This window comes from Dicentrarchus labrax, unplaced genomic scaffold, assembly GCF_905237075.1.
Source record: "Dicentrarchus labrax unplaced genomic scaffold, dlabrax2021, whole genome shotgun sequence".
Classification (NCBI taxonomy): Eukaryota; Metazoa; Chordata; class Actinopteri; family Moronidae; genus Dicentrarchus; species Dicentrarchus labrax.
Window position 1 is genome coordinate 25,717,704 of NW_026136722.1, and position 25,428 is coordinate 25,743,131.

Here is a 25,428-nt window from a genome sequence, read left to right on the forward strand (position 1 = left end):
AGATTTCAACTCTTCCAGAGCACCGAGTAGACCCAGACCCAGCCAATCTGATCTGCCTGCCTACAGTAACATACAGTATATAATATTAAATATTGATATAGAGCATAAATGAAGAACAGCAACCCAGGAGAATGCACTGACCTGCAGCAGGTGGAGATACGGTCAAGAGAAGAGAGACTATAGGGGAGAAAAAATACCATGTCTCATTATATAAACTGAAACAGGCTGAAATATAAGACACCCTCTTTGTGATTTAGCTTCCTAATTGAATTCAATGAAATGAGAACTGTGAGGATTTTTAAACTGAGCACTGATTCTGAAAGTCCTCCTTCCTGTACTATCTGTATATAAAAACAATGAAGACATTTCAATTCCAGAAAATGCTTCTCACCTGTGATCAAACAGAAGTTTCTGTGTTGTGTGCTCCCCATGGCTGAGACAGAAAGGATGCTCTGTATGAGTGTTCAGTGGCAGAGCAGAGGATAAAACTCAACTAAAAGCTGTGGTGTACAGAGACACTTCACACTGCTGTTCTTGCTGAAACACTTCCTCCTTTCTGCTGGTTTTTCTACTAACTCCAAGTACTCAGTAGTTTAATTATAGAGTGCAGCAGCACAAGCAACATTCAAAGCAACTAGGAAATATTCTATTTGTTGTAGATTAACAAGTTCACTATGTCACCTCTATGCTCACAAAGATATTCCATAGTTGGCATTTTGTGCTTTCAGAGAATTTTACTTTAAACATATGACTGCAGTTTGTTTGGCAAAGAAAATTCAGAGTGAAAATATGCTAGTTGGTGGATGATAACTTTTAAGAGCCCCAATGGCAGATATTCAACTGAAAACTGTTGTTGCAGATATCTTACAAATACCTGTCTAAAGGGGACACCTGACAGTTCATGTGCTGAAAAATACGAACCAAAAATTCTCACTACTTGTGTGAAGGATTTAGTTGCATTTTGTGGTGCGGTTGGAGATTGCTTCACCCTTTCCTTCCAAGCATGAGAGAGGACCTACAATGGCACAAGTCACGCGAAAACGCAAACGGCTAGGGCCATCTAGAGCCAGGGTTTGTCCGTTCTGGGCTACTGTAGAAATATGGAGGTTCAGCATGGCAGGACTCCATGGAAGGGGACTTGCAGCATTTGTAGATAAAAATGACTAATTCCAATGTATTAAAAATCTAACAATTCTTATATTCAACTTTTTAAAACATAGTTATGAATATGATATTCCATTTCTACCAATAGATCCTCCTAAATGTTACACACTGTACCTTTAACCCCCTGAATACTGCTTCAGTTAATACACAATTAAAAACAGGAACACTTTATTACTAAATTAATACAGCAGCAGAGGTTGATGATGATGGTGGAGGAGAGAGGCTGGCTGGTCATTGATGATCCTCAAAGTGAATTGTGTTAAATTTATGAAAAGGTGTGAAGAGGAGCAAAGCTCGGAGCCAGGATGGACAACCAGGCCCACAACACACAGACACAGAGACAGATGGGAGAACATAAGACAGGAAGCAGAAACACAAGGGAAAATGTCGGAGTATAGCCGTGACCATGACATAAATATACCAAAAAAAAAAATCATTGCCTAAATAGTTACATCATACATTTGTGGCATATTGAACATACAATAAGTAATTTCTGCCACTCTGATGTCTCTCACATCAGTACAAAAACAAAAGACGAAGTTTGACGTTGCAAAGTAGCATGGGATCATGGGAGTCTTCACCACCATTGCCGTCATTGCAGTCAGCTTCTCCCGGCAGTGTTCATGGTTCAGGAGGTTTTTACCGTAAGCCCATTTATCCACAGAGGTCTCCTCCTCTTCAAAACAAACTGACCCAGTGACTGAAACTAATAAAGATAATGAATAAAGCAGTTCCACCTTAAAAATCACAGTTTGATGCTGATTGGCAGACAAAAGACGTCCTGGACTAAAATCTTTCATCCAGTTAAAATATGTAATTAAAAACAATCAAGAGGAAAATGTTGCCATGAACTGGAAAAGAAGTCAATTTATGAGACAACCAGACAACCACAACGCTGACACATGTGCAAAGGGAATGTGATAACATTGAGAGGCGACCGGTGAAACGCAGTTGCCTGAAGAAAATGAGTTGGAACATTGTTGGAAATGTGAGATAATGTAAGTACACAACTCAACAACATATATAACATAGGTCTAGTGTTTATAGACATTTTACTGTGGAAATGTTACATATTCTATTTTTAAAAGGTCTGGTGTGTAACATTTAAGAGAATCTATTGGCTGCATACTGCATAGTAAAAATGCACAATAAAGTCCCCAGAAAATACGGCATACTGTACATGCACATATGTACACACAAGAAATATACGAAGCTCCTTTGAAAAGATACATTGAGATGTCAGGAAAGTACCTAGAGTTATATCACACAGATAAAGACATTACATAGAGTTCCAGTGAATACAGTCATACACAACATAGTCAGTGAGGCAGTTTGTTCAATACTGCAATGACAGAGGAGACAAAACTTCTGCCGAGGTGAGCTCTTGAAAAGGAAATTGTAGTCTATAGCATTTAACACCCGACATCAATGTTTGCGACACTCTCGCACTTAAAAAACCACAGGGCCACTTGTTGCTTCAAACTCACATTCTGAAAAAACAATTATTCTAAATCTATAAAATCTCTCTTAAATCTCTATAGCGATTTATTATATACTTTGGATTTTTTATACGTACTGCAAAGAAGATGGAGCTTATTAAAGACAGTCAACCTGGAAAAATGAATAATAAATTCACATAAGAAAGTAAGAGACAGATGATGGGCATTTTTCTTGAAAAGAGGAAGCGATATATTCAGTGGGTATATTTAGCATGGTTAATTGTTAAACAGGAACTGTTCATGTGATCTTTTTTCATTGTATTTGTTTAGCATAAGAGTCTGCAGGAGGGAAGTAACTGCTACACTGAAATTTTCATCATACATGGTCAGTCAGGCACCATTATGAGCATAAAAAACATAAAATAAATAAATAAATAAAAACACTGGTTCAGTCAGTCTATGAGTCTCTGTAGCCTGTTCCTCGGCTTGGGGGGGGTGGGGGGGTGGGGGGGTTGCCTGGCCTCTCACTCTGTCTGGCACTAACCTACCCTCTGTTTTCTCTCCATCTCAGGGTCCAGCCGCTATGGGTGCTACTCTTGACCCACCCAATTAATATACAGTACATATATGGAGGATCGGTGGGAAAGCCCAGAAGAAGAGGACTCAGAGATTTAGTGAGTTTCTCATTCGTCTTCAAACATGTCGCTGTCTGAAGTGTTGAGGATGAGCTCGTTCTCCGTTGTTCGAGGTATTTGTGTTCCATGTCTGACGCCAATCATGTGGAAACTGAGTCAAGACGGGCGTCAACGGATGAGGTGTGCTTAAGTACGTTTTGAGCAGAAATGAGATCAGTGCAAGGCGTGGTCTTTGTTTCTGAACCTAGCTGTAAAACTTAATTTATGTTCAAGTTGACCATTTTCAACTAGCACTATTACAATTTAGCTTAATACAATGTCACCCAGCAACATTTTATGAAGCTGAAGTTGTTTAGGGTCTTATGTGAGTGCTTGTTAAACAGTTAAATAGTTAAATAGCATAGGGCTGATATCTACTTGTAACTTCGAACTACTGTGGCTTGACAGTGTCGGACAGAACAGCCAGTCAAAAAGTCACACATTGGCCAATGTGAATGTGACTGGGTTGCTGGAATAATGTTTAAGTGGAAAAGGTCTTTTGTGGTTTTGGAACAATATTACATGCGCATTGTGTGTGGCAGATCCATAACATTTGACCCAATAAATATAACCATAGTTTAGTCATTTTCACTGATATGCATGAAATTAAAATTAAATATTTAAGATTCATATTTTAAACGTATTTTGTACACTCCTCCTGATTTTGCAACAACATACTGTATCTGCATCAAAACATCAAAACTCGGCTATATACGCTGGAGGAGTCAGTCAGTTTCTCTCTCTCTTCCTTGGCATATAGTTTGTTGTTTGGGTTAGTGTTTTCTTGGTGTTCATTTTCTTTGTTCATAACACTTCTCTGTGACTAACACAAACACGCCTGACACTACTGATGTACTGATTGACAAACTTTATATTATCATTATTTCACTTATATGGTGTTAAATAAATATTTAGTGAAAAAGTCCTCTCCCCCTCTTTGTGCTAATCTCAAGCCAGGCTGTGACAGTATCAAAGTGAAAATGTTGGTATTGTGACAACACTATTGTAAGCACCCCTGATTACACAGGTATGTGCTGCTTCACAAACTCTGGTATGCAGATGTAACACACAGTGTAACACACAGTGTAACACAAATATGTGTCAGTCCTCTTAAGATAACCATGTGCCCTGCATAAACATAAATACAGAAAGTCAGAGACATCCTGAAGAATAATTTGTACTTTACAGTGACTTGGCTTTAGAGTTTTGACTTAAACACAACGAGTTTATAGACTGAACACAGTTACTGTCACAAGAAAAAATGTGTGAAAGATTCATTATGCATTCTGTTTTATTAAGCAGAGTATAAGCAAAATAAAATCTTTAAAATGCTTCCCGCGAACTAAGTGAAAACACAAAATATTAATAATAATATTGTTAAAAAGGAACAAAACTGCAACACTTAATTTGGATAGTCAGCCTTCAGATTTTGTAACATTTAAACAGCTCATTAGCATAGATACAACTGTTTTCTGATATTACACCACTGTGGGAGGTTTGGTTAAGGTTAGGGACAACAACATCTTGGTTATGGCATTTTCATGGACTGTCATATATACAGGTACTACTCGGAAAATTAGAATATCCTGAAAAAGTGCATGTATTTCTGTAACTCAACTTTAAAGGTGAAATTTACATATTATATAGACAAATAATATGCAAATCAATATATTTCAAGCTTTTATTTGTTTTGATTTTGCTGATTAGGACTTGCAGCTTCAGAAAACCTAAAATTCGAAAACTCAGAAAATTAGAATACTGCTTGAAATCAATAAAAAAAAAGGATTTTAAATATAAAAATGTCAGGCCTCTGAATGTAAAATCTTACATCTGTACTTAGTACTTGGTTTGGGCCCCTTTTGCACGAATGACTGCCTTAATCTGGCGTGGCATGGATGCTACCATCTTGTGGCATATCTCAGGTGTTATGGAAGACCAACATGCTTCAATCGCGGCCTTGAGCTTTTCTTTATTGTTTGGTCTCTTCCCGTTCAGCTTTCTCTTGGCAATGCCCCACAGATTTTCTATGGGGTTCAGGTCAGGTGAGTTTGAGGGCCAGTCAAGCACCGTAATCCCATGGTTGTTGAACCAGGATTTTGTACTTTTGGCAGTGTGGGCAGGTGCCAAGACCATAAAGCTGGTCCACTGAAGCAAGCATGAAGTGCTCTAAAATGTAGACAGCTGCGTTTATGCTGGACTTGTTAAAGCACAGAGGACCAACACCAGCAGCTGATATGGATCCCCAAGTCATCACAGACTGGGGACACTTAACACTGGACTTCATGCATCTTCCATTTTCCGCCTCTCCGGTCTTCCTCCAGACTCTGGGACCTTTGTTGCCAAATGAGATGCAAAACTTGCTCTCATCAGAAAAGAGGACTTTGGACAGCTGGCCAACAGTGTCTTCTCTCTAGCCCAGCTAAGGCGCCTCTGGCCTTGCTGCTCGTGAGGAGCGGCTTGACAACAGGAATTCGACATTTGAAGCCCATGTCCAGCATCCGCCTGCGTGTCGTTTCTCTTGAAGCAGCAACTCCAGAGTCCACTCCTTATGAAGTTCCCCCACACTTTTGAATGGCCCTTTCCTGACCATCTTCTCCAGGCTGCGGTCATCCCTCTGGCTTGTACACCGTTTTCTTCCACACTTCTGCCTTCCACTTAACTGTCCATTAATGTGCTTTGAGACAGCACTCTGAGAACACCCAGATTCTTTTGCTATCACTTTTTGTGTCTTACCCACCTTGTGCAGGGAGTCAATGATGGTTTTCTGCACAACTGTGAGATCAGCAGTCTTCCCCATGATTGTGAATTCTTCTAAACCAAACAAGACACACCAAACAGACTTTTTAAAGGCTCAGGACCCTTTTGCAGGTGTTTTGGATTACTTACCTGATTAGTGTGTGACACTTTGAGCCTACAATACTGAAGCTTTTCACAGTATTCTAATTTTCTGAGTTTTTGGTTTTGAGGTTTTAATAAGCTGTAAATCATAATCAGCAAAATTACAACAAAGAAATGCTTGAGATATCTCACTTTGCATGTAATGAGTCTATAGAATGTATTGGTTTCACCTTTTATGTTGAATTGCCTGAATAAAACAACTTTTACACGATATTCTAATTTTCCGAGTAGTACCTGTACTCTGTACATTTCAGCAAGGACACACATAAACAATAACCTACATCAGTACATATAAGCAGCAGTGTGCTCAGCATGTCTGCATTATTCTTAAACCGACTTATGGTTTTATTCAGCCAATGATTTTAGAGTTGGTAGTAGTTATCTTTTTATATTTTAATCTCTGATACAAGCACTCTTCTCTTCTGCAATATGAAAATATACAATTCCTGACTGAACTGATAAATGGTGTGGCAGCAAAGAAATCTGTCTGGGTGTGGCATCATTGGGGTCCTACTGCTGGGCTCCTTCCTCCTCAGCAGGGCCCCCTCCAGCTGTTACAACATGACACTCCACCTCAGTCATGTCCTGTTTGCTCAACTTCTGCCCTCTGGTGGCCTGCAGAGACATGACAGCATGCACATTTAATTGGTTGTATCTTTCCTCTGTTCCAGTTAAATATGCACAGACTGCATTCTGGATTTTAGCCAAACCTCTCAGGAACAACTATGTACACAGTACCTTGCAACAGAAATAAAGGAAAATGGTCACCGACACCAGAATCAAAGACAGGATAACATTTCTGAAGATATAAATTGCTGGATCTGTTGAAAGAGATTTACATCACAAGTACACAGACAGTAAAGAGATAATATACAGTGATATACTAAGCTATATCAGTTGCTTGTTTCTTTCTCACTGACAGAAATCCACATTTCTTCTAACTGTTCATTTTAAGACTGTTGATGCAGATGGAAAGAAATAGGCCTGTGTAGGTTACCTTTGAAATGTGTGTTTTATTAGTGTTTCACTGTATTTTATTACAGTGTTACGCTGCAGCAAGGACTCAGCCGTGGTACATGATTAACATTTGCCACATTTAGCCCAAACTTAGGTTAAGCACTGTCTATTAACTTCTGATAAATTGATATATGTATTAATAACAGATGCTATGTCTCCTTTCAGCAACCATTCTTTTTAGCAGTTTTAAACATGTAAGCCTTAGTACAATAAACCTTTAAATCTTTGGGAAAGAAATTGGACCAAAGAAAATAATTTAGATACAGAAGTTGGAATGGGAGTGGTACAGTTTTACGCCATTCAGACTGCCCTCTTTACACATAAGATAAAACCAGGAGTGACCCCAGGACCTCTCTCATTTTTGGCTGCCGTCATTTAACACCAGCTCCTCTCTGCAACTCTCTGCCTCACCTCTTGGCCTGCACAAAAACCAGCTGAGATGCCAAAGCTGCATCACAAGCTCAGAACATGCTGAGGGATTCTTATGAACTTATTATGAGCTCACAGAGTATTATCATATGGTCTGTGAATGCAGCCCCAGCAGTTTCCTCGTAGTTGAGTAATATTAGACACAGAGCATTCTTTTGTATGAAGAGTAGAAATTATAGACTGTGCTAGGTATCATGAGTGTGTTAGCAATAGTCAAACAATGTTTCTCTTTAGACTGTGGTTGCATTTGTGGTCAACGTTTTCCGTTTTAGACATTCTGCTGCAGAGTGTGGTTACCCATTGTTTTCTGGTGAAACTGACACACATGACCACAATGACTGGATGATACAAATGTAAAACAGTAGATCAAATGTTTACTGACTGGCTGACTGAGGGGCGCTCAGAGCCGTACCACAGCCCAACTCACTGCACACCACCTTAGCATCATTTAAGTCCTAGTAGTCATCACAGACTGTTCCCCAGGTATCACTGTAATAGATTTCAACTCTTCCAGAGCACTGAGTAGACCCAGATATTCTGATCTGACTGTCTATGAAAAGAAAAGGCAGTAACATACAGTGTTTCAATATTTACAGTATAAATGAAGAACAGCAAGTATTTAACCCAGGAGAATGCACTGACCTGCAGCAGGTGGAGATACGGTCAAGAGAAGAGAGACTACAGGGGAGAAAAAATACCATGTCTCATTATATAAGCTGAAACAGGCTGAAATATAAGACATCCTCTTTGTGATTTAGCTTCCTAATTGAATTCAATGAAATGAGAACTGTGAGGATTTTTAAACTGAGCACTGATTCTGAAAGTCCTCCTTCCTGTACTATCTGTATATAAAAACAATGAAGACATTTCAATTCCAGAAAATGCTTGTCGCCTGTGATCAAACAGAAGTTTCTGTGTTGTGTGCTCCCCATGGCTGAGACAGAAAGGATGCTCTGTATGAGTGTTCAGTGGCAGAGCAGAGGATAAAACTCAACTAAAAGCTGTGGTGTACAGAGACACTTCACACTGCTGTTCTTCCTGAAACACTTCCTCCTTTCTGCTGGTTTTTCTACTAACTCCAAGTACTCAGTAGTTTAATTATAGAGTGCAGCAGCACAAGCAACATTCAAAGCAACTAGGAAATATTCTATTTGTTGTAGATTAACAAGTTCACTATGTCACCTCTATGCTCACAAAGATATTCCATAGTTGGCATTTTGTGCTTTCAGAGAATTTTACTTTAAACATATGACTGCAGTTTGTTTGGCACTAGTATAGAACTTCAGTTCAAGTGAATTCAGCATCAGAGTGGTGGATGGTGGATGAAAATAGCTTCAACTTCAATGATGATATTAAACTTGGTGTTCAAACAAAAAAATGTCTGTATTGTGACAACACAATTGTAAACACTGATTACACAGGTATGTGCTGCTCCATGAACTCTGGTATGGCAGATGTAACACACAATCAAACACAAATGGTCACTTATGCAAAAAATAGTCAGAAGACCCACCTTTACACAATAACATTCATTTAACAATGTTTGACCTTTCCATTATTGTATGGTGTTTTATGTAATCACAAACTGTATTTTTATTGAGCTTGTTTTAGTATCATCAGTTTATTTTTCTCTTCTATATGCATATCTTTGCACTTTTATTGTGTTCTTAAGTTTTCGTTCATGGGGTGCAAATTTTCGTTCTTTATTTCTTTGAATCTGGAAAGCATTTGGTGCTTAAGCCTGAAAAGTGCTTTAACAAATTGTTTTAAAAATATATTATTACAACCTCTGATGGTCTGTGTCTTTTTCCCTTTTTGCTCTTCACAGGAGACAGAGTGGAGGGGTGGTCATTAGATGGGTTACACCTGGTTCCTTCCTGATTACTAGGCTTTATAAGAAGTTGATCAGTTTTTTGTCTCTCTCCCCTTCCATCCAGCAGTTCCTGGGTTTGTTGCTGTCTTTGTTTGAGTAATCCTTTACCTTTTCACCCATATCCACACACACACTCACTACACCACTGATAACAATGATGTACACATATATCTTGTATACTTTGTTAGTGTGAATATTGGACAATAACATTTATTTCTGGTTTAAACACTTTAATTGTCTGTGTGGTCTCGGTTATTTTGCATGAACTGTGAGCCAGACGCTCATAAACCTGTAATCACTGTTTTTCTTTGTGGGTCAGCGGTGTTTAATGATGTGAAATCTCCACCCTAGGCTGTAGCAATTCACATCAATCAGTGTTTTTGTCAAACATTAGTGTTTTTTAAAAGCCACAGAGTCAGTTCACCTGGGAAAATGATCATTCATTGACATGGCATCTCTTTCCATGAAGGTCCAGGTTAAGCAAAAAAAATGTGGAGAGCAGGTAAAGGGACAATAGAGGTTCCATTCACCCAAAGTATTTGCAAAATTTAAGATGGTTAACAAAACCAAGCATAATTGACAAATAGAATAAAAACTCAACAGAACTGTTCTAGAGTATAAGCATAGTTCAACTGAACAGAACAGAACTTAGAAAAAGCAACCGAGTGAATGCTCCTCTGACGAAGAGACAAGCGGCTCCGACCAGGACTCTGCAGGGGAAGACCAAGGTACAGCAAATGTTCAGTCTCCATGCTGGTTGTTCCAACACATTCAGAATCATTACTGTGTTTAATGTTAGCATTTAATAGCTAACCTTTTTCCTTAGCTTAGTTATTTTTTAGCTAGAGTACAAATTGTGTGTTTTAATCTGTTTTGCCTTTATTATCTCTTTAATAAATGCTTGGGTTTATATATGCTGGCCTATTTAATTTCGCCCAAGAGTGGGTGATACCAGCCTCTTCTAGGCAAAATTCTTCACACTTCCATTCACTTGCTATTAATAGTGATTTTGGTTATACTATACTACAAAATATATATATCACCTTATAAACCTGATCCAGTTCATAGCTTACCCACTTTCTCCAACCTGCAGACCTGATTACACAGTGTAATCAGTAACACAGCTATACCATGTATACTACATGAATATGTAGCTAATGTCAGTTGTGTCTGTATTTGTAATTGTTACTCTTTTGGAATGGCGGCCAGTGGTGGAACTAAGTACATTTACTCAAGTATACTGTACTCAGTGTTTTGGCTACCCTGTAGCTAACAGAGTAAGATTCCAATAATAAAATAATCACACAGTCAGGAGTTGCCAAACAATAAATACATTTATTTTTAAACAATGAAAAAAGACCACAAAAAAACTAAACAAAATGTCAAAAACTACTTAAAGCAACCAAAATAACAAAGGGTTGATGGACTGGCTAAAATGAATGAAAAGAAGAGAAGCTGCCAAAACTAGCCCGGATAAGGCCGGAGAATCACTGTCTCTTATCTCTAGCATAAACCTTAACCTTAAAGAAACTAAACCAGAAGCCCTGAAAGCTCCCGGTACCATCACAAAACAAAGAAACCGAGGCGCCTTGGTAGCTTACCTGGAAGAGCTGACACCCCATGTACCAAGGCTGAGTCCTTGCTGCAGCAAACCGTGACTGTGTGCCATCCACACTGTCTCTCTCCCTTTCCTGTCAATCTTCAGCTATCTTATGTAATAAAGGCAAAAAGCCCATATATATACATATATATATGGTCAGGCTGGAAATAGAACAGAGAGACAAAGCAAAATAGATAGATAAAATATATTACACCAAGAATAAGTCATCCTGAAATTAACAACAGAAAAACAACACTAAATTCCCACTAGGGAGCACATTATCAGCAATCCCAACACAGAGAACACAGAGACATGAATAATCAGAACAAGAATTTACCAACCAAAGATGCAGTACGAATGCTGGCCACAGTGTCTCACTCAGTCACTACAGACCTGATTGTCCTTCATCTATGCTTCACACTACATTGAATTTTTTGAAAAGTACTAGACACAGTGCTACTTAAGAATTCTATCCCGGCTGTCTAACTTAGAAGCAGAGTTGTTTTTAACAAAATTTAACGTAACAGCCCCCTCTACAGGAAGCTCTTTTTAACTTTCATCTTTTTAATGAGCCAGGTCTACATGGTGTTACAAACTGATGGTGCTGTTTTTTTATCCATGATTTTCAAAGCTTGCTTATTCAGACTCTGAAGTGCTTAATAATAATGTACTATTTGTCTAAGATTAGGTTGCACTACATTATGCAAAATGTACCATAACATTTGCATGGGTGTACAGTTTGCTGCATCTGTACTCATTTTATTTCTTATATTGATTAATGGATTGGTTTTATTTATTTTTTAGTGTCCTACACCATTCTATGGTGATCAACCCATATGGGCTTACAAGACACAAAAGCAACATCAGCCAAGATCAGCCACATGACAAATCATAACGTACACTTCTACAAATTATAAAAAGAAAGAAAGATTACATTTTTATGACCAAAATGTCTAATTGTGTTGGGTACGGTGCTTATAAATCTAAAATGAGCAAGGTTATACCTTGTTTTTGAGATGTTACTGTGTATTGAAAGTTAGACTGCTATCAACAATCACACCCAAATATTTGACATGCGGACTATCCTGTAACCCTGTACCCTGTCCGTTTACAATGATTTCAGGAGGAGGGGAATTGCCTCGTCTAATGGACAAAAATCATACCAACTGTTTTGAAGAAATTCAATGTCAAGCATGAATAAGTCATTCATTCTGCTATGTTGTCCATAGCCTGTGTTAGTAACGATGAAGCTTACTGTTTTAATATAGCATGAACATAAATGAGATGACTGTATTGTCTACATAGATTTGAATATTGAATATATTGAACCTTTAAAAGACTACAATTTAATATTTACACTGTGTCAGTATATTATTAATCTTAATTTTATAACACTTCTGACATTTATTTTCCTTTCAAGAGAGGTTTTTAATGTGCTTCCACAGTTAGATAAAAAAGTTGGCTTTAGCCTTCCTAAGTTAATTTACTACACTGTTGCAGTGGTCTTTGAATAGACTAACATTGGTATTAAGGTCAGATTTCAATGCCTTTTTAAGCAGAGTCTCTTTTAAGTCTCTTTTCTTCATCAAGGTCGAGATATGTTCTGTCTTCCAAATAGGATTGCCTTTTTGTGTCATTATTTCTTGATTAATTTGTCCATAGCAATATTAACACAATACAAGTCCTACAAAACACATCAATTTCTTCGATGCTAGCTGAACTATCCCAAGCTGAATCCTTCAGTCCAGTATCCAATTTGGCTAAACCTTTCTTTGGTATTCTTTCTTCAATAACTCTTGTGTCTGTCTTGTCTAAAAGTGAACCTTTTCTTAATTAGGATGTAAAATCCCTGTAATATAATTAGAAGAATTAATGATCCTCTCTCGTTGATTGAAAAATACAAGATCAATTTGGTTTGGTCAATTTATCATCTGAGAAAACCACATAGGCCATTAATTTGTTTTTCTTCTGTTTTTCTTATCTCCCCAATTCACATTAAAATCCCCTAAAGCTATCACTGCCTTCCTATAACCCTTTAATTCCTTTAAAATTATATTAATAGGTATGAAAAGTAACATCCGCAGACAGAGGTTGATAAATGTCAATACATTATATTTGAGGTGATACAGTTACAGTGCTAAACATTCTATTTTTGACTCCAATCATTTATATCTCTATGTTGACACTTTATGTAGTCTTTTACAGAAATAAGTAACCCTCCTCCTTTTCCTTCATTTATTCATTTTCTACATATTCTGTAACCTGGGAAAAACAAAGATGTTTGTGGTTTCAGACAGAAAATGAAAGTCTAGGTTTGAGTTCCCACACACTAATTGATAATATTGTTAATTTAAAATGTTGGCAGTGGGTCAATAGTTGAGTAATAGTTTTATCCACGATAATCAGTGTGACACTGTGACAAGTGGAAACCTAAAGGTTTTGATAAATATCCTCATTTCCTCCATAAATGTCCACTTCTTGTTCAGTAAATGGCTGGGTTACATTCTCATAGTCATTGTCATCATCACTGGTTTCTTCTTCATCTACTTGTTCCTCTCCGTTGTGTTCCATATTAACAGAAACCTCTACAGCCACTAAATAATCATCTTCAATCTGTGCTTCCTCATAATCATGATCATCACCATCTTCGTCTTCGTCTCCTTCTGCTTGTCCAGTCTGTATCTGGTTGGTGTCCACTGGCTCAACATTAACATAGTCCCCCTCCTCCTCCTCACTCTCCTCATTGTCCTCTTCATAATTGTTCCTGACCGCCACTGAAACACAAGCATCAGAAGAAATTTGACATGAAAAATGTGTCTGAAAACAATCACATAATTCTTTGCACACTAAAATAACAACAACATTTAGATAAGTGTGTCTTTAAAATATTAAAAACAAACAACAACTAGTCTTATAATGTCATGTCATGTGAGTCCTGGTGAGCACAGACATTGAGTTTGGACGGCGCCTCCAGGCTGCTTTGATCGTCGCCTTCTCCTGAGGACCAAACAGACCACCACCAAGACCAGCAGGAGCAGCAGCAGGATCCCAGCAGCTACTGAGGAGACCAGCGGCCAAAAAGGAACTAGGAAAGAGAAATACTTAACAGTTTATCCTTAAAAGTATCCATAGTTTCATCATGCTTTGGCTGGTGTAAAGAGGAAGTGCCATGGAGTAGATGAATGAGCTGTATCATGGAAAGTCCTGAACCTAAAGAGCTGAACCAAAATGGCAGAGCCCAAGACTGCGTAAGTATAAAAGGGAAAATGGCAAGTTATGTAAACGGGTGGGGCACTGAAGACCGTGTCTATGCATGTAGGTGTGAAAAGAGAAATAAGGGAGGAAAAACAATGGGATTAGTGTGTGTGTGATTAGTTGAAGCCCTTATTCGTAGTGCGACAGCTCAGAAAAATCTCTATAGATCTAAAAAATATTTTGCAGTTTGAAACACCACCAGTGTACAAAGGCCTTTAGACTGAAGGAACTGTTCTCATATGACGACGACATATGAGAGTTCCCTGGTCACAGTTAAAATAAAACCACTGAATTACCCAATGTCTAGCTCACTTGCTATACACAGTTTGACCTGTCGATGGCACTCTGCACTCATCAACTAATTCTGGCTCAGCTGTAAGGGGAGGGAGGGATGAAAATGCCACAACAAGCTTTCATGTTGGTAAACTGATAAATGTACAGTAAAATGGTTCAGAATGAAAATGGGTTCATTCATGGATAATGTCAGTAATGCTTCAAGTGGCTGAGTGAATGTGAAATATGGTGAAATTTACTGGTAAGTTTTGATTAGCTGCAACATAAGGAGAGACAAAGTAACTGGCTTGCTGTTCGTAACAGTCTTATAGTTATTAAAGGTCCAGAGTATAACATTTAGCAGGTTCTATTAGTGGAAATGGAATATACTACACTGCTAGATACCACTAAATCCCTCCCACTGGACCTTTAACTATCTACAGTATGTTGTTGCTGTTGGGTGTTAAGGGCCATGTGATGTAAGTGTCAGGTATGGAGGACAATCAGCTTGTACAGAAGAGGTGGAATCAGTTCTGTAGCCTACATTAGTTACATACACAAATGCCATCTGATGTATCAGTTATTGTTCTAGCGTCCAATAGAAGTACTGTCCAAATGCTATGACCCATTTTGTAAGATATATCTAGATAATATGTTAATGGCCATGTGATACTGCATTTTATTTGATGACCATCAGAATTCACAATATTGGGGATGTCAATTGAGACAATGTACTGTGAACTACACAGAGTCACAAATAGAGTAAATGGAGAGAGCCCTCTACTGCCCCGCCTGCTCACACACACTTTGCATCATTCATTAGGCAAACTGAAATAAAAGACTGTAAGGGTTTCATGCATGTATGGCAGGCAGTGAGGATCTGCGAGCTTTCATGAATCCTGTATCTACACCCTTAGCTTCTGAGTAATTTACAGACGCTCTCAATTGTTGGCGACACCTAAGCCTTCTTTTTATTGTGGTGTTGTCATAATTAAGAATTATCGATATTATTATAAAACTTAAATTATAAATCGTTTTTCATTTTTCAGTTTGTAGTTTGTGTTCCTATCACATATTTCACAATGCATATGACTGACTGTCTTTTCCTTTGCCACTTGGCTAACCTTCAACTGCAGCCTTTTAGCGAGAAGTTGTGGTGCTCATATGCGTTTCCTGTGTTGTGTCTTATTTTATTTATTATAAATTAATTTTCTTACCAGTAACAGCGAGTCTGACAGAGGCACTCACAGGCGAGATTAAATCTTGACTTGAAACCTGTGTCTGATACTGACACTGGTACGATCCCTCGTCAACAAAGTCCACTTTATTGATTCTGAAGGAAGCAGAGTTATTTGACATTTGCTCCTTTCTTAATGAACCCGAGGTCTGGTTTAGAATAAATGTTCCATGTATACGTTGTTGAGTGGGAGGTGAGATCAAACAAGTGATGACAGCATTCTGACCCCAGGTGACCTCACCAACATGATCCATTGAGATGCTGGGCTTTGGGAGGCTCGCTAAAAAAAAGCACAATAATAAAATGTTAGTTACGTCTTGGAATTGTTTTGTACGTGTTAAATATGTGAGCTTGAGAGGTGCTGGTAGAAGTGTTTCAACTTTGGACAAAGCCTGGGTAGCATTGCCCCCCTTTTCCAGTCTTTGTGCTAAGCTAGGCTGGCCACATGCTTCCAGGCTCTGTTCTTAACAGACGCAAGCTGGACACCACTCTCATCATCATGTCTGTTTTCAGGCTTTTTATGCATATGCTGTATGAAAAGTTATGCTGTTTGACTAATCTATGACTTTCTACCAAATGCCTCCAGACAGTATCGGCACTGATCAGGGAACTGAAATGAGCAATCTCTTGACCCTATTTATGCTTTTAAGGCCCCTTAAGAGAATTTTTATTTTTTTAAAAGCACCTAGCAACATTTAGATACCAAGTTGCTGACACACACGCAGTTTACAAGAGTGAAAATATTCCAGTGTCTGGATCCCCTATTCATGACACTTAAAGATTTTATTTTTTATGAAAATGCAACGTGAAAAATAAAACCTTTTCCACTAACCTCACAATAGACCAGAACAAAACCACACAAATGGCAATAGTTATAAGTAGAAGAGAAAAGTGATCAAAAATATTTCTCACGTAAACAGACGACACCAGCGCCCTCACTGTGGGTACAGTCGTGTGTCCGAAATCCTCCGTGCCGACACTGAGTTAGAGATCTTTCGTTTCCAAAACAATTCACTTTATTAAGCCAAGTTTGGCCGGATCCTTTGCCAGAGGACACATTTTGAGCTGCACGCTGTGCTGCCCCACAACCCAACTCTCTGCACACAACCTTAGCATCATTTAAGTCCCAGTTGTCCTCACAGACTGTTCCCCAGGTATCATTGTAATAGATTTCAACTCTTCCAGAGCACAGAGTAGACCCAGATAATCTGATCGGTATGCCTACAGACAGAACACACAGAACATACATTTAGTTTGTAAAATTTTCAACAGTTTTGTCAGAAATATTGTGTAGAAGTTATTCAGAAAGGAACAAATGACTGTACTCCCAACAAAAGAAATAGACTTGATTCTCTTTAGACTGTGGTTGCATTTGTGGTAGACCAAACAACATTTTCCCTTATTGAGTGTCCTTACCCATTGTTTCCTGGTTCTAACCATTAACGGGAGTGCCAACTGACACACATCATAAACCACAATGTCTGAATAATAGAAATGTACACAGTAGATCAAATGTTTACATTCATTTGATATTCTGTAAATGATCCAAATGTCTTCTCACCTGAACAGTTCACACCAGCATCCTCACTGTGTCTACAGTTGTGTGTCCCAAATCCTCTGTGCTGACACTGAGTTAGAGACCTTTCACTTCCTGAACAGGCCACATTATCAAGCCAGATTTGTCCAGTTCCTGAACCAAAGTGTGCTGACTGAGGGGCACTCAGTGCCGTACCACAGCTCAACTCTCTGCACACCACGTTAGCATCATTTAAGTCCCAGCTGTCATCACAGACTGTTCCCCAGGTATCATTGTAATAGATTTCAACTCTTCCAGAACACCGAGTAGACCCAGACCCAGATAATCTGATCAGTACGTCTATGGAGAAAAAACATATAATATATAATATGCAATATTTAAACAGAGCATACATGAAAAACTACAAGGAGAATGCACTGACCTGCAGCAGATGAAGATAAGGTCAAGAGAAGAGAGACTACAGGGGAGACAAAATGCCATGCTTTATTATACAAGGTGAAAGACATTATACATGCTGAAATATAAGACATCGTTTTTGTGATTTGGTAAATTCCTAATTGAATTCACTGAACTGTAAGATTTTTAAACTGATCACAAATTATAAAAGTCCTCCTTCTGTACTATCTGCATATAAAAACAAAAATGCTTCTCACCTGTGATCAAACAGAAGTTTCTGTGTTGTGTGCCCCCCATGGCTGAGACAGAAAGGATGCTCTGTATGAGTGTTCAGTGGCAGAGAAGTGGATAGAAAGCTGTGGTGTACAGAGACACTTCACACTGCTGTTCTTCCTGAAGCACTTCCTCTTTTGTGGTCTTTGCTCAATAGAGTGCAGCAGCACAAGCAACATTTAAAGCAACTATTAAATATTATATTTGTTGCATTAACAAGGTCACCAAATGTCACCTGACCTGCTCACAAAGATATTTCATATGTGTCATTTTGTGCTTTCAGTAAAATTTACGTTTAACACATGACTGCAGTTTCTGTGGCAAAGAAAACTCAGAGTGGAAATATGTTAATTGGTGGATGATAATTGCATCAATTTTAAGAGCCCTGATGGCAGATATTCAACTGGAAACTGTTGTTGGCACTTCTGTTGGTTTAAATGTCATGGAATAAACAAAAATGATACGTTTAAACCTGTAATACATTAAACAAATGCAGATACATTACAAATACGTCAAAAGAGTTCATCTGACATGTCATGTGCTGACAAAATGGCAAACAAAATTCATGGAGGTAATGTAGAGAGGAGATGATGAGCTTCTGGCGGGGAAGGACGATCCGATAGTAGAGGTTGATGATGACGGTGGAGGAGAGTGTCTGGCAGGTGATTGATGATCCTTGAGCACAAAGAGAATTGCGTTAGAAAGTGTGCAGAGGAGCAGAGCTCGGAGCCAGGATGAATGGATGGAAGACATTGTGTCAACTTTTTTTTCTTCTTCTCTCTCTTTAATTGTTTGGGTAGAGGTGTATAGGAGTCTGTAGGTATTCTAAGTGCAGAATTTTTGGGCGGATTGTTTGAGGTTTGTTGGGATATTTGGTGGACTAATGAGTTGGCCTTTCGGTCATGAAGTTGATTTCGTGCTTTGCCATGATGTGTGGCCCCCAGGGGTATTTGTATTCTTTAGTATATTATGGTGTGGCCTGTGTTGTATGTATTAAAATAAAAATAAAGAACAACAACAACTTAACAACATATATAAGGTATTTTTTCATTAGTGAAATCACCTGAAAATTAAAAAAATGAACCTTTACCTAACCTACCAAACTTATTTTATATGAATAAAAGCCTAAGTTGTATCTGTGTTTTTACGAGCCAAACAATACTAGTCACCACACACCTTCACGCACTCTCACCAACAGCTGCTGCTGTGTGTGTGTGTGTGTGTGTGTGTGTGTGTGTGCGGCTCTGCACATCAGTCTGATATGAGTGTTGACTTGTGATGATAATGACTATGATGTTGATTTAGATTCAAGGCAGCAAGATGAGTTTTGGTTGTGGTTGTACGGATGTACTTTTCATCTGGGCGTTTATGTGAAATAGGCTTGGCCTGTTGTGTGGAATGTTATCATCAGTCTGATATGAGTGTTGACTTGTGATGATAATGACTATGATGTTGATTTAGATTCAAGGCAGCAAGATGAGTTTTGGTTGTGGTTGTACGGATGTACTTTTCATCTGGGCGTTTATGTGTAAATAGGCTTGGCCTGTTGTGTGTGAATGTTAGAGTGGGATCAGAGGGGTTAATCTGAGCAAGCATGTGTACGTGTTCATCATGCGTGTATTGTAGATGTGACTATGTGGTGTCGGAATAAAAAAAAGTGCTCCGATACGTTATTTAATACATTAGTAATATTGTCTGTTTCAATGCAGATGCCCCCCCCACCCCCCCGCGTGACTTGAAATTATGGCCCCCCCTTGTTAAGATGCGTTCCCCGGTCCACGGTTCAAAGCATTTAACACCCGACATCAATGTTTGCGACACTCTCACACTTAAAAAAACCACAGGGCCACTTGTTGCTTCAAACTCACATTCTGAAAAAACAATTTTTCTAATTCTATAAAATCTCTCTTAAATCTCTATAGCGATTTATTATATACTTTGGATTTTTTATACGTACTGCGAAGAAGATGGAGCTTATTAAAGACAGTCACCCTGGAAAAATGAATGAATAATTAAGTCAGAAGAAAATTAAGAGACAGATTTGTCTTGAAAAGAGGAAGCGGTATATTCAATGAATATATTCATCATGGTTTATTGTTAAAAACAGGAAATATTTATGTGATCTTTTTTTATTTTCAAGTGTTTGCTGGAGGGAAGTAACTGCTACACTGACATTTTCATCAAACATGCTCAGCCAGGCATCTTATGCCTAATAAGTGATGGCATATTGTGAGAATTGCCAGTATAATAGATACAGATCCCAGCTATTACCCCCCCCAAGAATTGAGCCTTGCAAGCTTGTTTATAGACCTCCCCTATGGTGTCCTTTGTCCAATAGTTCCAACAAGAACAGGTGCAGCTTCAGTGCTGTTCCTGTAAGGAATGATGCCACCAGCATTAGCATTACAATTAGCAGCTTAAGTTTTATTCTCAGGGATGCGTCACTCACTCTCTGAACCTTCTTCTCTGGACCTAGCTGGTGGTGGCATTTTTTTTTTCACAAAGAAACAGCATATATCTATTACTTGATCATATTAAAAAGCGGAAGCTTCTTCTTTGCCTGCCATGGGTGCGTGTGAAATGGTGGGCTACCATACAACGGAATTAGACCAAAACAGAAAATAATAACATTCACATAATTAATTTACCCTTTGAATTTATTATTATAGAGCATAGCATCAGGTTACTACGGAGTCCCTAAAGGGACATGGGGGAAAAAAAAAAAAAATGAAACGTTTCTAGTGTGCACTAGCTACTATCTTGTGAGCACTAGATACTATCTAGTGAGCACTAGATACTATCTTGTGCGCACTAGATACTATCTAATACTATCTAGTGAGCACTAGATACTATCTTGTGCGCACTAGATACTATCTAATACTATCTAGTGAGCACTAGATAGTATCTAGTGAGCACTAGATTCTATCTTGTGGCTCCGTAGGTTACAGTAAATGATTAGCTCTATGTATGTAAGAAATATAGATAATATTCATGAGGGTGTTCAGTGAAGAGAGAAGAATCTTCTTTGTCGAAAACGAGAAGTGGGAAGAGACACCCAAAGTAAGGGTGGTCCCAGAAGAATCCGTGGTGGAGGTGGTGCAGGCCGTACATGAAGCGCTAGGCCATGCAGGCACCAAGCCCACCAGGATGGAATTGGACAAGCAGCAGTTTTGGGTTCCAATAAGCCAAATTCAAGAGTCCTGAAAGACTGCAAAGTGTGTGGTCAATACAACGCAGGGCGCAGGGGACAGAGAGTGGACGGCTTCACCATTAAAAGCACCGTACCATGGGTGGTGACAGGGAAGAAAGGTGAGAAATACCTTTTGGTGCTAGTGAAGTCTATGTCAGGATATGTGATCATCAAAGCTAAGTACGAAGTATGTGACATTGTATTGAAAGTTCTAGACAGTAACATAGTGTTACTAAAGAAGAAGGAAACCCAGCGAGTGGAGCAGCTTAAGCCAATTCCAAGCTAGAAGAAAACTAGGAACCAAGAATGGCCAGTAACACACAAAACCTACTACCCTACGGCAGGCTGGCCACTGTTTATGGGGGGGGGGTTGCCTTAAGGAGAACAGCCTCAGGACTCTGGGCAGGCAGGGGACTAAAGAAAATTAGATTGTGCAAAAAAAGGATTCCTGACGGAGGAGAAGGAGGTGATGGAGTGGAAAGAAGTTAAGAATTCTGGTGTGGGTTGCTCAGAGCCATCGACTCTGTCGGTCCAAAGGAGTCGTGAGAGAGAAACCACTTAAGCCAGACAAAGCCTATAAGAACTGGGCGCCGGCACTCCCTAGTCATTTGCAGTTCCTCATCTTCAAGGGAGAGCAAGAAATGCAATATTAAATAAATTAACTAGAAAAGAAGAACCAAGAAAAAATAGAACAAACAACCTTAAAATAACATGGCCATCATCATATGCGAAGCCAAATGATCATTGGCCTATTAGGCTACGTAATCACCCGGACCAAGGCGCTGCAAGAAAGAGGAAGAAGGCGTTGGCTGATCAAACTCAGCGTCATTATTCTCTGGGGTCTAGGGTGGGGTGTGATCGCAGTCCTGTACTGGACACAGCAGATAGACCAAGTGATTGTGGTGATTTGGTTCATGACCTACGCTGCCTGTTTCCCCAAAGCTGAAACTGCAACCAGCTCAGGACACCTACCGTCCTACAATCCCCATGGCTGGCATCATTGGCTCAGAGACGTGCCACAGAAGATAACTAAAAGGGCCCGAATAGCACGGCCCTAGCTCGCTTGCTTTTGCCGAAACGCTGCTAAAAGTAGGACTTTGTGTTATTTTATCATGCATGGATGAGTTGCTGGTCATTGATCATTGGGAGGCATCTCCTGGACCACCACACCTGTCCCCAGTGACACCTGCACCAACAGAACAAGATGTGTTGACCATTCAGGAAAACTACGAGGAGGATGATCCCCTGTTCACAGGGAATTAGGGCAGAGGCGTCAAGAGGTAGCGGGTGATCTCAAGGAGGGGGTGTCAAGTAAGTTGAGATCCCTGATATGCTAAAACCACAACGGAGCATTAGGGACTCTCCATCTGAATAATGCAATGCACAGAGATTATAATAACCAAAAGCTGTATAATGATTGAAGTTGATTCTACATTACAAAATGAAATATGTAACAATGAAAGAGAACATGATTATATGATTGTAACTGATTATTTGATAATTAATGAGTATAAATGTATAGTAGTAAGATATGGCAAGTAAGGTCAAGAGAGCAAATCATGTTGAAGTGTCGAGTAACTAGGTGAAAAGGCACATATTGCAACCAGACATGTCTGGTGCGCAGAGAAAGGGGAAGTTGAGCGCACACAGCGGACACACATCTTGAAGTTGACAGGACTGTCTTGTGAGGGGCAAAAGAGGAAGTGGCACGGCTCTGAACCGAACACCCTAGGGGGATAAAAGGGGCTACACAAGGAGGATCGTGGTTAGTCCTCGGTCGGCTCTCGGGTTCAAGACTTATTGATCGATCGACCACATCAGAGCAACTCATCTTTGAGCTTAGAATTTCGACTCAAGAGATGGAGCAATGAACATGGCATCATCACAGAAAGAGAAGTCCAACAACCTACAGCCGAGACTGGAGCGGCAGGCAGAGGAGGATTAACCATCTCCACCCGGCTACAGGTTCCAATTGATCACCAAGGATCACTCTTTCGTTCACCCTGCCATCAGAGACTGCACTGGTCAGAGACTTTGCGGACTTTGGACAAAGTCGGGAGTTTCAACATCGGCCAGTACACCTCTTTCCTCTCTCTCTACAAGCTGAGAGAGGGACCATTCAGCCACAAGCCTTTTCATCAGGGGTTTGAATTTTAAACAGTTATTTACTTAATATTAGAAACATAGTTAATCATTATTTACTGAATGTGAACAATCAGTTTTTTGACTCAGTACATGCTGTATGCTGGCCCTTGCTAAATCTTGCAATAAAAATAACCATTGAAGTTAAAGAATAGATTGTGGACATTGGATTTATGATATCTCATCAGGCAGTAATTACAGTTTTTTTCAATTGTTTACACGCAATTTTGAAAACCGGGTTCCTTTTTTCAAAATATAATCACAGTTATCCAAACACCACACTCAATTTGCATAATTCCTAGATTGTTTGCAAAATTACACACTTCAGTCAAAACATACACACTTCAGTCAAAACACATACACATATTTGTGAAAATGCTATTAGTTTTCATTTAACCAACACAGTCCTCAATGATCAGACACTATTGCAGCCATTTTCACACTGCTGTGATAAATAAAAAACACATTTGTAAAAAAACTAATTTTAGGAAATAGCATGTGCTAGATTTTTGGCCAGACATTATTATGTAAGGGATAATTTAGATGTCAAAAAAATAGTGACAAACCCACAAAATTCTTCATGATTAGTTTGAGATATAGGGAGAATGTACACAAATAGGCCTACTATAAACTTACCAAGCACTGCACAACACTGATGCTGCAGACTGAATATTTCAAGTATTTATTTCAATACTTACAGTATGTCTTACCATAATCAGTTACAGTAATCAACCAACAATGAAATCAATGAAACAAATAAAATCTGTAGACAAATAAAAAGTACTGCATGAAGTACATACACTTTGACTCTGAAGAAAAACTACTGTAAAAGCAACAAGAATACTGTAACTATTCATCATCTCTCCGTCTGGCTGAGTGCTGCGTTTTTAAATTAGCACATGTGTGCTTCCACACCTGGTGGATGTGATTATCCAATTTGTTCATTAGTGTGGTCATTGGCAATCCGGGGCTTTGTAATGACAAGGAAGTAACCTCACAAATCCTTATCTGTGTCTAAGGTGTGAAAATGTGTATAGAGTTTTACAAATCACTGTGTGTAATGTTTTGGAGTAGAATTTCGCAAATTATGTGGACATTTTTATTTTAGTGTGTAAACAATCGTGAAAAACTGTATTAGGTAGTGTGTTCATCAACTTAATGGTTCTAACAGGTTACTCTAGCCAAAGAAATTAAACAGACCTTTGGGGCTTACTGTACAAGCCACTAAAATAATCCTAGCAACTTACAAGTGCACAGATCAATAAGAGGAGAGCTGCCGTTAACGAACGTGACTAGTGTGGTATTTGACTCTGGGGCTATTCCGTCAGGTGCTGCACTAGGGTGAGCAGGGTAGGTGTTCGGATGAAGGCAGTAAGAAGCTAGGCGTGTCTCCTCGCCACCAGCTTAAATAGTCCTCTTTTTAACCTAGTAGGGTAATACTCATAGGCAAGAGGCTCAGACCCTTTAAACAGAGAGCTGGTCCAGTACCACCTATACGGGGGTAACTTGGGATCTAACACGTGTGTGTGTGTGTGTGTGTGTGTGTGTTTCTTGTTGCTGTGTGCATTTTAATATAAAGCATATTAAGAATAGAAAGCATACTCACTTACTACTTGTAAATGGGCTATAGTATACTGTTTAAAATGTCTTTGCACTGTCTTCAACAGCATTCACCATTCTTACTGAATACTATGTTTACTTACTTATATTGTCTAATTTATGTGTAATCCAATACACTAATGTAAATAGATTGTGTGACAGGATGGAGCCTTTGGCTGGTCACCAGGCTGACAATTATGTATTTAGTTATGAACTAAAACAAGTTATGAACTAAAACTAATTACTAATATCACAGTTTATAATAAACAATGGCATTGGGTCAATAGTTGTGTGCTTATCCACAATAATCAATGCGACACTACTGACAAGTGGAAACCTAAAGGGTGGGATAAATATCCTCATACTCTCCATAAATGTCCACTGCGTGTTCAGTATATGGCTAGGTTACGTTAGAATAGTCATTTTCCTCAT

At 39.0% G+C, this 25,428-nt stretch overlaps 1 protein-coding gene across 2 annotated transcripts in view; it reads right to left on the reverse strand.

Moving 5' to 3' along the window:
• Positions 1-25,428, reverse strand: part of LOC127356981 (deleted in malignant brain tumors 1 protein) — a 106,196-nt gene that overhangs the window by 63,618 nt on the left and 17,150 nt on the right. The window contains exons 1-4 of one of the 2 annotated variants that reach the window (XM_051389096.1): positions 18,050-18,132; positions 17,818-17,853; positions 17,421-17,735; positions 17,020-17,080 (exon numbers count right to left, since the gene is read on the reverse strand). In XM_051389096.1, coding sequence (XP_051245056.1) covers positions 17,020-17,080; positions 17,421-17,735; positions 17,818-17,853; positions 18,050-18,089 — 452 coding nt within the window. In that variant the 5' untranslated portion in view covers positions 18,090-18,132. Of the gene's footprint in view, positions 1-17,019; positions 17,081-17,420; positions 17,736-17,817; positions 17,854-18,049; positions 18,133-25,428 lie in introns of those variants that run through there. The other variant, XM_051389095.1, reaches the window with a different exon arrangement.